Raw genomic sequence first — 16,014 nt, forward strand, 5'->3', positions numbered from 1 at the left:
TCTACTGGCTCCCCGTCAACAAAATGATCACGTTCAGAATGCTAACCCACGCACACAAAGTGCTCCACTAAATGGGCCCTGACTACCTCAACAGCCGACTCTCGTTCTACACCCCCACCCGCCAGCTCCGATCCACCAGCCTCGCCCTCGCCATCGTCCCATGAATACGCAGAACCACCTCCGGAGGAAGAACATTCTCCTACCTGGCAGCGAAGACCTGGAACTCCCTGCCCACTCACCTACGACTGACCCGTGACCTTCTCAGCTTCAGGAAGCATCTCAAGACCTGGATCTTCGAGCAGTAGCAGCACCCACCCCCAGCGCCGTGAGACCCTCACGGGTAAGTAGTGCGCTTTATAAATGCTTTGATTGATTGATTGATTGCTTCCAGGCCACCCCGAAACGGACCCACGGACCCTTCTCCTGCCGCACCTGCAGCTTCCCCTGCGACAGAACCACCAAACCTCCAAGTTCCGAACCCAAACACCGCTGCTGTATACTCCTCAACACCCGCTCCGCATGCAAACACGCCGTCAAGCTCTGGGACCTGCTCGACACCTCCGCCCCAGACGTGGCCTTCCTTACCGAGACCTGGTGGAACGACTCCTCGGCACCCGACCTCACCATAGCCATCCACGGCTACAAGATCACCCGCAGGGAAGGCACCAACGGAGTCGGAAGAGGAATAGCCATCGTCCACAAATCCACCCTCAAGGTCGCCACCCACACAGACGACACCCTCAACACCGCCGAACACCTACACTTCGGGATCCACACAAACCCCAACACCACCCTCAGAGGAACACTCATCTACAGAACCCCCGGACCACGGGTGCAGTTCATCGACTCCATCGCTGACCTCGCCAGCACCCACGCACTCGCCTCCACGGACATACTCATTGGGGACCTGAACTTCCACCTCAAGAACAACAACGACGCCAACTCCACCACCCTGATCGACAACCTCGACAACCTCGGCTTCAGACAACTCGTCACCGCACTCACCCACGCCGCCGGCCACACGCTGGACCCCGTCTTCTCCACAGGCTCCCACTTCACCTTCAACCACACCACCAAACTCCACTGGACCGACCACCGCTGCATCCATTTCACTTTCAAGAAACCAACCACACACCACCGCACCCAACAGCTACCTCGCCGCTGCTGGAGCAAAATCACCGACGACCAGCTGATCACCACCCTCGCCCAGAACCCACCCACCAACCCAGACGCCGCAGCCCGCAACCTCAGACAGTAGATCGACGACTGCGCCAACACCCTCGCCCCGCTCAAGAAACCCTCCAACAACCACGCCAGGAAGAGAGCCACCTGGTTCACCGACGAGCTCCAGATCTCCAAACGCGTATGCCGGAAACTGGAGAAAACATGACTCCAAGAAAGCACACCGGACAACCAAGCAGCCTACAAGGACGCCACACACAGACATCACCACCTCATCAGACTAGCCAAGAGATCCTCCTTCCAAAAACCGCCTGGATAACAACGGACACGACAGCAAAGAGCTCTTCAGCATCGTAAGGGAACTCTCCAACCCCAGCGCCAACACCAACGACATCCCACCCTCACAAGAACTGTGCGACTCACTAGCCATCTTATTCCACCGCAAAATCGCTGACATCCACGACAGCTTCAACACCACGACCGCCCAGACTACGCCAGATGCCACCTCCCCTGTGAACACCACCAGCGCCAACCACCTGACCTCCTGATCCAACATCAATGACGATGAGACACGCAAGGTCATGAACTCTATCCACTCAGGATCTCCGTCAGACCCATGCCCACACCACGTATTCAACAAAGCAGACGCAGCCATCGCACCCCAACTATGGAAGGTCATCAACATCTCCTTCAAAACAGTGACATTCCCGGAAAGCTGGAAGCACGCCCAAATCAACGCCCTCCTCAAGAAGCACAAAGCGGACCCCAAGTACCTCAAGAACTTCCGGCCCATCTCCCTGCTCCCGTTCCCAGCAAAGGTCATCGAGAAAATCATCAACATGCAACTGACCTACCACCTCGAAGACAACAACATCCTAGACCTTTCCCAGTCCGGATTCAGACGACACCACAGCACCGAGACAGCCCTCATCACCGCCACAGATGACATCAGGCGCCAACTAGTCAACAGCGAAACATCATCCCTCATCCTCCGGGATCCGCCTTCGACACGGTCTGCCATCGCACTCTAAAGACACGCCTCCTAGAAGCCGGAATCCAAGAGAAGGCCCTTGGCTGGACCACGTCCTTCCTCTCCCGCAGAACACAGAGCGTCCGCCTCCCACCCTTCCGATCCGAAGCCACCGACATCATCTGCGGCATCCCCAAGGCTCATCCCTCAGCCCGACGCTGTTCAACGTATACATGGCGCCCCTCGCACAAGTGGCCCGCCATCACGACCTCAACATCATCTCCTATGCCGACGACACCCAGCTCATCCTCTTCCTACCAAGGACCCACACACCTCCAAAACCAACCTCCACGAAGGAATGAAGGCCGTCGCCGACTGGATGAGTAGCAGCCGTCTAAAGCTGAACTCGGACAAGACGGAGGTCCTCATCCTCGGACCCACCCCCTCAGCCTGGGACGACTCCTGGTGGTCGACCACAATGGGAACAGCACCAAAACCCACCGACCATGCACGCAACCTAGGATTCATCCTCGACTCCTCCCTCTCCATGTCCAAACAGGTCAACACCGTCTCCTCCTCGTGCTACAACACCCTCCGCATGCTCCGCAGGATCTACAAGTGGATCCCGACCGAAACAAGAAGAATAGTGACACATGCCCTCGTCAGCAGCAGACTAGACTACGGCAACGCACTCTACGCAGGAATCCCAGCCAAACACCTACGACGATTACAACACATCCAAAACGCCTTCGCCAGATTGATCGTCAATGTCCCCCGCCGCAATCACATCACCCCCCACCTGAGAAGACTACACTGGCTCCCCTTCAACAAGAGGATCACTTTCAAGCTCCTCACCCACACACACAAAGCACTCCACAACGCCGGACCAACCTACCTGAACAGCAGATTCAACTTCCACACCCCCACCCGCCAGGTCCGCTCCACCAGCCTCGCCCTCGCCGCTGTCCCTCGCATCCAACGTTCGACCTCCGGTGGCAGATCCTTCTCCTACCTGCCCGCCAAGAACTGGAACAGCCTCCCTACCCACATACGGCAGACCAAAGACCTACTCGCCTTCAGAAGACTCCTCAAGACCTGGCTCTTCGAACAGTAGCAGCACCCTTCCATTTCCTCAGCGCCTTGAGACCCTCACGGGTAAGTAGCGTGCTTTACAAGTACTCTGATTGATTGATTGATAGATATGATGCTCAGGATAGGGGTGTAGGGAAACCAGGGACCCGACAATCAAACCCGAGACTTCCCCCTTTTGCCCACCCAACCCGCCACACGCTCGCGTACCTGCGAGAGCCACGCTCCTCTTGGGGCGTGGCTGGGCGATACACGGGAACGTTGGCCTCCTGGCTCTGGTAGCTTCCGTAAACACTCCTCCTCTGCCTCTTCTCTGGTTTCCTTTGATTCAGGTCGGCACTCGATACTCCCGGCTTCTCAAACTCCTCCGGTGTTCAGACACACCGTCCTCTGTGTTCTTCCTGGTTTTGAAAGCCAATCCCCCTCCTCGTCATTGCTTGGGGCGTGGCTTAGGACAAACTCTCCCCAGTTAAAGAAACAGTGCTGCTTTTCCTCTTCGTCGTGGCTCAGCTGTAAATCTGGATCTGTCCAGCCGTCCTGCTGCCGAGAAAAGAGAGGGGAAAGGGAGTTGATCACATCACCCCTGCCATCAAGTGAGTCCGTTCCGTCTTCAGTCCGGCCCCCCTGGTCACATACCACCCCCCCTGGATTCTCCCGATTGGGGAGAGGGAATCTGGAGAGGTAGTCCGCACTGCCATTGAGTGAGTGAGATTGATGGTATTTGTAAAGCACACTAATGCCGAGGCGTCTTGGCGCTGTGCAGGGTAACTGAGATATGCGCTGACCATTGTCATATCGAGTAAAAAGCCAAGTCTTGACTTCCTTCCTGAATCTTCTGTGGTTGGGGATTTGTCCTAGCTGCTGAGGTAAGGAGTTCCAGAGCCTCGAGGCCAAATGGGAGAAGCCCTTCCCACCCCAGCGTTGTCTTTCGATCTTAGAGACCATAGCCAGCCCTTGCGAGGCAGACCTCAAGGGTCTGGTTGGCATGTACCTCATGAATAGGTGTTGAAGATCTGAGGCCCCCACACCAGCCAAGGCTTTGTGCACCAAACAAAGCGCTTTGAAATCTATCCGCCTCTGAACAGGGAGCCAGTGTAGCTGCCTAATGGCCTGTGATGTGGAATGATATTTAGGCCGATGGAGGAGCATCCTGGCTGCTGCATTCTGAATTGACTGCATCTTGGCCAGTTGAGCACAACCTGCTCCTAGATAGAGGGCATTTCCATAGTCTAATCTGGAAAAGATAGTGGCGATTATAACCGTTTTTCTAAGATGGTAAGGAATAAACGGCAGGATCTTTCTCAGCCCCTTAAGCATGTAAAAACAGGCAGAAACCACCTGATTCACCTGGGGCTTCCATGATAGATCTTTATCAAAGATGAACCCCAGGTTCCTTGCTTTCGGCACTGGGACCGGACAGACTCCTGCAGATGTAGGCCACCAGTTATGGTTCCAGATAGACTCTTTCTGTCCGAACTCAAGGACTTCTGTCTTTTCAGTGTTCAATTTTAGAAAGTTCAAGTTCATCCATTGCATGACTTCGGACATACAGCAGGCGAAGTTAACAGCCATGGAATCCACAGAGTGGGGCACGGAAACGATCAGCTGAGTGTCATCAGCATATGACACCAGCTTGAAACCTAGATTCTTTATTCTCTTGGCCAGGGGGGAGACATAGATGTTAAACAGGGTGGGCGATAGCGCCGAACCCTGGGGAACTCCTCCTGGAAGGGAAAATTTGTCTGACTGATGTCCGTTCCAACAGATGACTTGTTCCCTGTCAGACAGGAAGGAGAAGAGGAGGTCTAACGCTAGGCATTTGACACCAATATCCTGCAGCCGTTGGATAAGTACCTCATGGTTTACGGTGTCAAAGGCCGCTGTAAGATCCAGCAGAACCAATGTGACCCTGCCTCCCTCATCCATCCCCTTCCGAATCTCCTCAGCTGCCATCAGTAGAGCAGTTTCCGTAGAATGATTTGCACGGAAGCCATGCTGGGTACTATCAAGAATATGCCATGTCTCAAGATAGGACGAAAGCTCCCCATTCATGGCTTTCTCCACTAGCTTGGCTGGCAGCGGCAGGCAAGAGATGGGACGATAGCTCTTCTCATCAGAGGGGTCTAACTTGGACTTCTTGAGCAACGGCCGAATACAGGCCTTTTTCCAGGCTAATGGAAAGATTCCAGAGTTCAGAACCTGATTCAGTACCGGCAGTAGTAAGCTGCTAATCTCTGCCGGTGCCAGGTGGAGCACGGAAGGGGGACAGGGGTCCAGTGGAGAGCCTGACTTAGTGGCCAGTAGTAGATCAGCCAGCGCGTTCTCATCCAATGGGGAGAACATAGAAAGGTCACTTTGTGCATTACAAATGCCATTGCGCCCACTCAACTCGACCTGTGCACTGTCCGCTGCTCTGGATAGATCATTGTACACGGATTGGACCTTATTCTGGAAGTAGGACGCCATCTTATCCGTGAATACTTTGTATGGTTTAAAGATCGCACCCCGGGGACAGCTCAATAAGAAATTAACGGTGGAAAGTAATTCTCTACTAGAGTGGGCGGCATCTTGGATCTTCCTGGAATAATACTCCACCTTTCTGATGTTTCACCTTAAATGAGAATGGTTGAAGGGAGAGAAACCAACGGAGGACCCTTGGGTTTACAGCGATGTTCTTACTCATCCACTGAAGGGGTGCGTGGTCCGTATAAAGGGTGGCCCTCAAGATAATATCTTAGTTTATCCACAGCCCATTTTATTGTTAGGCAATCTTTCTCCACGGTTGGGTATTTTAGTTCTCCTGGAAAGAGTTTCCTACTAATATATAGGATGGGATGGTCTACCCCCTTAGGAGATGTTTGTGATAGGACCGCCCCTATACCATAGTCAGATGCGTCTGCGTGGAGTATGAAAGGTCGGGAGACATGACATGAGGTGACTGTGACATGGGGTTGTTTTCAGGGCTTTATGTGGGTCTCTCCAAGGGGTGTGTCTGATCTAATTAGGGTGTGGCTTAAAACACCTAAGCTAAAAATATGTGCTGAGCATAATGTGCCACCCAACTGGTATTTTGCTGTTTCTATCACTGCATCCAGTAACATTAGACCTACAGATTGGGACAGAAAACGGACGCGAGGTCCAAATTACGGACGGTCCGAGAAATTTACGGACTGTTGGTCACCCTAAGACCAACAAAAAGATAAACAGGACTTGCCTAACTAGTCGCATTCGGACCTGGGAAACTTGGCAACTATGCTTAATGTAATAATGGGATAAACAAGACTAAATTGACCAGAAAGCAAAGAAAAGTCAAGTAATAGATCTGCTACTTACTTGTGGACCAGAAAACCTGTGATTGTGTTATGAAAGCCAATGAGATTATTTATAAAGCCCATAACCAGCTCTGCCAGGATTCCCAGGTCCATTTGTGATATTGTGATATCCAGTCCAATTTTTTCTTTGAATTCGGGGACTTCTAATCTTGCTTATTCCATTATAAAACAGGACTACAAGTCCCTGGATTCAAATGTAAAAGAACATGCCCTGGAGTAGAACACTACACACGGACCAGCTAGGAATAACATACAGGACACCTGATTCAGGCAGGAGGCTCCTGAATTTTAAAGCCACAAAGAGTTTTATTTTTATCCTTCTCTCACCTAAACTTGTGCCCACTTCAAGGAAGGTCCGTGGGAAAAATACCATTCATCGGACGTCATTTTCCAAAATCTCATTCCTGAGTCTAATTTCTTCCTGAATTGGAATATAGCCATACATTTTATTCTACAAGTTTATATCGCTCCACTTCAAGATGGCTCTCTATTTTCCTAGGACAACTCGATTACTCCCAATATGGCCTCCTCACTTTACGGTGACCTGATATGACTCGTTCTCAAAGGACTATATTTTGGAAACGGTAACGATTGAATGCACAATGGATGTCAGTACTCCCCGAGTATGCGACCGCAAAAAAGGAGAGGGGAGTTCAACAATTCACGGCACAGACTAACTTGATACCAATAATTAAAAAAAAAATGAAATACCCATAATAAAAAAATATATATTCTTGGTTATTTAAATTAAAATTACTTTTAGGATAGAGCAACCTACTGTACTCAATAAGCAATTCTAGTAAACCGCCTATTATTTAAACTTAGTTTTCTTACCGCTTTTTTTTGAAAAAGTAAACAAAAATTACCCTTTTACATGTAAATATGCTTTGTTGCATACTTAATGATGGCGGCTGTATTTAGAGTACTTCTAAGCGTACGACGTGCTTCGAATCTCAAGTGAACACTGGTGTAGATGACTTGTCTGAATGACGTTATTCACGTTTTACGGAATATCACTAAAGCAATACTTTCGGTTGTCGAAATTTCCTTTACTTGGCCTGCTTTTTTTAAATGTCTACCGCTCCATCCTTTTTGAGAAAAAGTTAATATGTGCAATATTTAGCAAAACGAAATGTTTTAATGATTCCCTTTCTGTACCTAAGTACTCACACAATCCAATGCACAAATGCTTTTAAAAAATGTAAAATGTATTCTTCTTTGCCGCTTTTACCAGGAGTCCACTTAAAAGCATTGATTCAGAAATGGCAACAGCTTTCCGCTGTCGAAATTCCGTATTTTGCTTAGATCCGTGTTTCCTCTGAAAACGCTTTATGGGCGGACCTAAACTACTGAGGTGGCCATCTCCGAAACAGGCATTCTGTAGAGCGACGTTTTAGAACACCCTTCAGTAGCAACGAACCTTGCCCCTGACGTTAAGATGGCCGCCGCATAGAACATGCGCAGAATGATCCCACCAGCCAGAAGAACAGAGGGGGCCCGGGGCGGGGAGGAGGTGGAGAGAAAGAACGGAGAGGGCCCTACCGAGCATCTACCAATATTGCAACAGCCGTCTCGGTAGCAGGCGACGGGTTGCAGCTCACTCTGTGCTCCCTCACGCTCAACACTGTCCCAAGCTGCAGACGGCCACCGCTTCCGGGGTCCAGGGTATGAGGGGCCAGCAACGGCCGTGGGGCCTTAAAGGGGCCGTGGCACCCATTGTGAGAGAGGAAGAGTGGGGACAGTCCTTGGCATTGTTTATTGTCCCACCTCTGCTGCTCGTTTAAGTTCTGCGTTTAAAGGTTTTAGTCCTGGGGGATCCTGAGCCCCCTCAAACATTTCATTCGATATTTCTCCCTTATGTAGTAGCTCACCGCTTCCTGCACCTATAATTTGTCTCATTTGTTGCTGTTCTTACAGAAAATTGCCTATTTGACTTGCTCATCCTTTGGTAATTTACCTCCTTATTGGTTTTTACATCACGCTAACACAATAGGACATTATACACCATACGTTGCTTTTCATTGATCACTTTTTCCCATTCGTTACCCCAGAGGAGAATTTCAGCAATTTATTCTGCATACAGCGAAGTGTTGGTTTATGCACCATCTTTCAAAGTATTTCAATTTATTTATTGTTTCGCGCAGAAATGTAACAAATATATTTCCCTTCATCGTTTGATTACCACGTTATTGTCAAATATCAAACTCCATACCCTTCTGGTGCTCTAACAAACCCATTGTCAGGTTTGTGTTTTAGACCACTTGCTGTCCACAACACTCATATTTATTCCTTACTTCTTTATTATCTTCTTTGACCACCTTGTAGTTCCTCGTACGTTATAACTACCTGCCTTATTTTTGCTCTTTATAAAGTAATATTCAACTTGTTGCCATCCTTGGTGCTTTTCTTTCGTTTCCTGTCCTCATAATTGCCCTCCCCAGATTAATTTGCCTCCCATATGCAGATTATTTTACATCCTCATCTCTCCATCTTGACTCTCATGCTGAGTTGCTCCATATTTGCTAATTTACCCTTTCTGTTGTCCCACATGACAAGTTACACCACCCGCTGGAGACCCTGCCCCCTGTTTTCCCCTCGTGCTTTATATATAAGCTTACTGCCACCCTGATCTCCTTATTGACCTTCATACTTCATTTGTCCCTTCTACTTGAACCTTGATTTACCTTTTTCTGGTTCTCCATCTCAGGTGAATTCCTATGTTACCCATCATACATTAGTTAATCTTGACTTGTTGATCCCACTTAAATCACAATTGACTGTTTGATCTTTCATCGTTTTTTTGTCACATCTCAAATTTGAACTCCATCATTTTCACATCTACGGTATTGTTTCAACAATTTATTGCTGCCCTTTCAGGCTCTTGCCTCTTCACACATTTAGTTTCACTCTATTTCTCCCACCGTATATTGGTGTATACTCAATACCTTCCCTTGTCTCTCAGACGTTTTCCCCACTGCCATGGTATTCCTTTCTCTGAAATTCAATACAATAGTTTCCCCAACAGGAGTATTCTCTGTACTGCCTCCTATTTTTTTTATTTTATGTAGTACATGACAGCTTGTGGTTCTTTGCCTTAATTACCTCATCCCACTCCTGTCCTGGATTCACCCAGATACATTTAATCCCATCTCCTCCCTTTGGACACTGATGGCCTTCCAGGGCCCCAACAGGTCCCTTGGGGCCCAGCTGTGTAGTGGCAGCGTATTCAGCAGCCTCGGCGGTCTTATCCAGCCCCCAATGACTGCTAGTCTGGGGCAGAAGTTTTATTGCCCCAATGGAGCGGCGGTGTTGGCGGCTGCTTCCACTTCATCTTCACCAACGACAACAGCCGTGCAGTCTGGCTCGCACCAGCAGCAGCTTGTCAACCATCATCACCATGGACCACAAGCCGGAACAATCCAAAACCAGGGTATGCCGGCTCGGCCAGTCGATACCAGGACTGCTGTGGTGGACCCTGAGCCTGACCGACCGATTGGCTATGGAGCTTTTGGTGTTGTTTGGTAAGTAGTCTTGTATTGGGCTGAATTGAAACTAATTATTGGTCTGTTCAAAAGCTGGAGAGCCACGAGGCCCAAAGTCTTATGAATAAGTGTAGAAGTACAATGTCTATGTTGTGCTGAGCCTTTATGGTTGCAGAAGCGGGGGTGGGATTTATTTTCCATATGGTTCTCTCTTAAAGCCATTGATGTGTCTGCATCTTGTCCTGTGCAATATGTAGTTGCGTAACTATATTAGCTGTGTTTCACAACCTCTATATGATAGTGAGTTGAGGTGCCCATGATTGTTTACCTTCGATGTAATTTGTGACCTGTGTTTGTGGGAGGGAAGGCAGTGATTGCTCGTTGGTCTAGAGTTGCTCTGCTGGGACTGCCATGTTTTTCTTAGCAAGAGTGGCATGGGTGCATGGTTCAGTGACTGCATGATCGGGCAGTATCATTATGCTAATAGTTATGGGGCTTGTCCTGCCAACTTGCTTGTGGGCTGCTGCGCTGGTCCCACTTCATTTTCATGGAGGTTGTGTGATATGGATTGGACTGGCTGCATTGTCCTGCAGTTGCTTTAGAAGCTTCACTGGGTTTATATGACAGAACTGTGTACAAAGATGCCCTAATAATTTGACATGGTTTGAAAAGATATTCTTGCATGTATTCGTGTTTACATCAGGCGCTGTAACTAAGAACCCTCTTTAATATTTATTTGTTGTTATCTCAGCTTTGTTTTTGAAAAAATGATGCTTGGATGTGCTATTTGCCTAGGTTTATAAATATTGGGTTCTGCTAGTTTTGTATCACCATAGGGCTTTCCATGTCTCCTAGTCTGTTTCTGACCAGTTGCCACAGTGAACGTCTGAATTTTGTAGAAATTGTTTCGTGGTTTGAGAATTGAAATTTGTATTATTGAAGTACTGTAAACTAAGTTTACTATTGGCAATTGAAATGCCCAACTATTTAGAGGATCAGGTGCTGCTTAAGTTTTACTTATGAGGTCTATTTGTCTGCCCTCTAATGATTATTGTGAGAGAATCTCAATTACACAATCAATATCGTATTTAATAGGCTCAATACTGAGGGTTACATTTAAACCTAATCTTGTACCTAAAATGAGAGCGGGTAGTGCACCGTTTATTACATTGATTTCCTTGAATAGAAACCAGTAGTTTGTACATTCAATTTGTCAATTCTATGTATGGTTTCACACAAAGAATAATATATTGTATAAAAGAAACAGATTATAATCGATATTGATTTAATTGAAAAATAAGTTGTGTAGAAAATATGATTTGTCGTGCAATTATTTACAAGTGTACACCATTTGTGAACTTTGAGTTTAAGACATATAACATTTATTCAATTAAATTTTTATGAAGCCCAGGTATAAACTAAACTTTTCCATCACTATTCTTAATTTAAAAAAGACGTTGTTTAAGATACAGAAAACATACTATTGTTTTGAACAAATTAATCTGCATACCTGGGTATTCTATAGTATGTTACCCATGTACCATCCACCTATTTGAGTCAATAATGGTTATGCACACCTTTGTATCTGAAAACACAGAATACACTTTAGTTGCACACTTCTTGAAAAGTACTATAATGCTGATGATCCTTTTTTAGGTCTCGTCTATTCTATCCCGTAGGGATAGTAGGCGAGATTTATAGTAAAGCTTCCGAAAAGTCTAACCAACTGCGGATCGCGTACAGTTCATGTGAGCCAGGCGCGTGCACAGGAATTCGCTCCCCCTACCCCTCCCACAAAGCAAGACAAGAACATCAAAGCGACCGCGTCCGCTCTGATTCCATTTGCCACCAGCCACTTCACGCGCTCCGCAGGTCATAAACAGGACCATCTGCTCATGAATCGGAATGCTGGCATGGTTGCCCAGCCCCCCTCCCAGCGCTGCTTTTCCTCTGTCATTCTATGGTTTCCAATACGTCTTACTAAAAGTGCACTTTCCCTGCTCCCTAACACAGGCTTCTCCACTATAACCCTCTTTTTGTTGTCAGTCAGTCAGTCAATTTCACTTTATTCGATTTGTTAAAAATCATAAAAGACATAAACACATTAAAATACAATTTACAGGTTTACAGGGTACATAAATTTATAACGACCAAGCAAGAGCATTATATACAACCCTAACGCAGAAAGCAATTATAAATAAGTGATAATTGAGATGCAGCTTAAAAATGCTTAGGTTAGGTCCCCCAGGGCCGCCAAATTTGTTTTTGTTCTATGGGCCGCCACCAAAAAGCTCGCTACTCCAAAGATAATGGCGGTACTGCCCAGGGACATTAAGTAAACTAGAGCAGGCCTAACTTGAACAAAGCCGGCTTCTCTTAAAATTGGCACCAAATATTTTTTCCTAGCGCCCGCATATAAACTGCAAAACATGATAAAATGCATAGTATCCTGGTGGGAAAAGTCGTCGCATTTGCACGGAAGGCCATCTTCAGGTTTACGCCAGGACGGATAGCTGCCCAGGGAATAATGGATTAAATTAAATCTAAATTTTATCAACAAATGTCTATGGAAGGGCTTAGTTACGATTTTGAGATAAGGCTCAAGGGAAGAACTCAGCAACAAATAATGTGATCTCACAGTGGGTTTGTTTAATTCTTGCTCCTCCCGAGCCAATCTAGCCCTGTCCATAAAAGTTGCTTTAGTCCATTTAATATCTTCCCTCTTGATGCAAGAAGGAGAATTAAAAAGTTCCGGGCGCCCTAGCTCTAAGAAGATGTGTCTCACGTACTCCAACCAGGCTATTCTCTTTGCGTGATCCAGGGTCATAACGTCATGTAAAATGGCATGATTGAGGGTTAATTCGTCATTTAACCAAGTCTTTAACCAAAATAAAAGAGGAGCCAGTCTAAGTTTATCGGTGACGTAATCTAGGCCCATCTCCCCGTGAATGGAAAAGGTAGGAGTTGACTGTGGGACTGAGAGAAGACGTCTCAGGAATTTGTTTTCCACTGTTTGTAATGTATCCTGAGAAACGTATCCCCATAGTGGAGACCCATACATAGCAATAGATATGCACTTAGAGTTATACATTTTTAGAAGTGCCTCCATGGGTCTAGCCCCTAACCTATTAGCAAATCCTAAAAGGGCTGAAGAGGCCCTCGCCAGGGATAAACTTTTGATCTTAATTTGGTGTCCCCACGAACCCCTGTCATCGAAACTAACCCAGAGATAAGGGAAAACTGTCACCCTTGACACAGGCTCGCCCTTGCTGAAAAAAGATATGGGCTTACCCCTATTTCTGTGGTGGCCCACCACCATCGTGTGGGACTTCTTCGCATTAATTTTTAAGTCAAGTTGGTCCATAAAAACACCAAATGATGCCAATAATCGCTGAAGGCCCAAACCAGTACGTGCTATCAGGACTGCGTCGTCCTCGTATAGGAGAGCCGGAATGTTAAATTCTCCTACACGCGGAACGTCCCCCTCCAATGCCTCTAGATGTGTACCCAGACCATTTATATTGCTGGTAAAGAGAAGGGGTGCCAGGATGCAGCCCTGGCGGACTCCTCTCTCTGATTTAAAACGGTCGGTACACCTGCCTTCTGTCGTAACACGCACTGTGGCAAACAGGTCCTGATGCAATGAAGCCATGAAATTCACAAGCGATTTGTCAATCCCACGCTCCAGTAAGATTTCCCATAATTTTGATCTGTTCACCAAGTCGAAAGCCGAGGAGAGGTCCGTGAAGGCCAAGAACAAGGACCCCTCCTTGGCAACCGCATACTTGGATATTAACATGTGGAGGTTGGAGCACTGATCCAGGGTACCTCTTCTCGCCCTGAAGCCGTACTGGATTTTTGATAAGCCTCCACAGCCCTCAATGTTATCTCTGAGTTTAAATAACAAGACTCTGCCTAGGATCTTGATTGCAGAGTCTAAGAGGGAAACGGGCCTATAACACCCTGGGTCGTTACGATTGCACTTTTTAGGTTTTGCCTAACAGTGCGCAGCTTTTTCGCGCAGGCGAAAACCTTATGTTTACAGTAGAGTGGCTTGGGAATCCGCCCTCATTTCCATTGGCTAGCTCCATAAATGGAGGCTAGCCATTGGAACAGAGATCTGTCTGTCATGGCCGGACCAGATTCGTGGGCGTTCCCGCGATTTCTTCCCTCTCCACCCCTTTCAGATCGTCATTGCGGCGGTGGGCGTGTGCAATTTATTTTTTTTTGGTCTCGCCATGTTTTCTTCATTTTCACCGTGTCTTTTGCAGGGGTGGGCTGTGCACTGAGGCCGCTGATCAGGTAAGCAGCATTTTTTAATATTTTGTTTTTATCCCGTTCCCGACCCCTCCTCCCGCTCTCCGTGTACCCGTTCCCGCCCCTGCCCCCCCCTCCCGCTCTGTGTGCCCTTTCCCGCACCACTTGTAAATGCTTGTTTACAGTGTGCGCAGCCACTAAGTCTCCAGTTCCGGGACTAAGACAAGGGAGTCCGTGGGACTGACCGGGAGTATGGCAGTGCGAGATGCAAGAGGTACCCGGAGAGAGGGGGGCGATGGTAACACACATTCAGAGTCACACTTTGATTTCCGCCGCAGCCCGGAGGAAACACCGGAAGAAGATGTCCGGCCCGCCGCCTGGTTGTGGGCGGGGCCGGGAGGACGTAGTTTCCCGTCACCTGTGCGCTTCTCCCCTGCCTGTCCATGTTATGCTGCCCTCCTGTACGTCTCCCCCAAGAGTTGCTTTCTAATCCATGTGCTCCTCCCCACCCGCTCCATGACGTTCTTTCGCCTGTTGCTTCCCCCTAACCCCGACCTCCATGTTACTTTCTGCCACCCTCTGTGTTATTTCCCCACCCTCATCCTTTGCGATTCTTCATTCCACCTGCACACTACATGTTGTATCACCCTACCCAATTCCCTTTGTGATGCTTCCATCCAGGTGCATCCTATGTGATTCTCCTCTTCACGCGTGACATCAATCTTGCCGCCCCACTCCCCCCACCTTGTGATGCTCCGGAGATGCTGTAGATCATTGCTAAAAACCAGTGGCAAAATCAATGAGTCCCAAAGGCCATTTCTGTTGGTTTTGTCTTTTTTTTAAAATAGTTTTGTTACAGAATGTCTGCTACGTTCGCCTCCAAAATAGGCACCCTGCCTTACATAATTATACAATGACCAGTGTGAACTGGAAGCGATGCATTGTCCATTATAATACTGTTTTTTTCCACCCAAAGTCCAGAAAATGTTTAACAAAGAGTTAAAAAAAAGGGCTCAGTTATAGTTTTTGTGGCATAAAAACTGCACATTAAGCCACAGAAATTGACGTTAGGGGTACGTATGCATTTAGTTATACCCCTTACTTTCTGGCACGGACAAGGCTTTGTGTTGTGCTCTTAATGTACTGTGACTATGTGGTACTTTCTAAATCCCCCTCTTGGGTGGTTAATCTTTTGCTGCACCCCTTGGGTGCCTTCACTTGGCCTCATGTTGAGCTCCTTTGGTGCTGACCATTTTCTGCAGAAATAAAGTGCATTGTGACTTGCTTTCCCCCATCTCTCACAGCCTGCTCTGTGCAAAAGTATTTTACACCCTTTGACACCTGTCTCTTGCCTGTGAAGAACCCTTTCCCACCTTTGAGTTAGTTTCACAGCCCAGCTATCTCACACCTACCTACTGTCTGCTGTTCCTCTGTGACACCTCGCTATTGTCTGCAGCACTCCCTTTCACCAGTGTACATCATTGCAGCCCCTTTCACACTTGTTTGTTGCCTGTACAATCCCTTATACACCTGATGTTACACAAAGAGCTTCTCCCACCCAAACCTACCCATTATCTACACACTCCCTCTCAGACTTCTTGCTGTGTACAACCCTTTTCACACTCCTCTTTTATCTGCACAATCCCTCTCTCACACTCCTACATCATCTCTCTCCCCAGTCTGTCACCTTTGAAGTCCTTTT

At 47.6% G+C, this 16,014-nt stretch overlaps 1 protein-coding gene across 1 annotated transcript in view; it reads left to right on the plus strand.

Annotated features, from left to right (window-relative positions):
• The first annotated feature begins 8,002 nt into the window (after positions 1 to 8,002).
• LOC144768630 (serine/threonine-protein kinase NLK2-like) overlaps positions 8,003 to 16,014 on the plus strand; it is a 329,305-nt gene continuing 321,293 nt past the window's right edge. The window contains exon 1 of the mRNA XM_078652439.1: positions 8,003 to 10,094. Coding sequence (XP_078508565.1) covers positions 9,742 to 10,094 — 353 coding nt within the window. The 5' untranslated portion in view covers positions 8,003 to 9,741. The remainder of the gene's footprint in view (positions 10,095 to 16,014) is intronic.

The sequence above is a fragment of the Lissotriton helveticus genome, chromosome 7 (genome assembly GCF_964261635.1).
Source record: "Lissotriton helveticus chromosome 7, aLisHel1.1, whole genome shotgun sequence".
In the NCBI taxonomy this organism is placed as follows: Eukaryota; Metazoa; Chordata; class Amphibia; order Caudata; family Salamandridae; genus Lissotriton; species Lissotriton helveticus.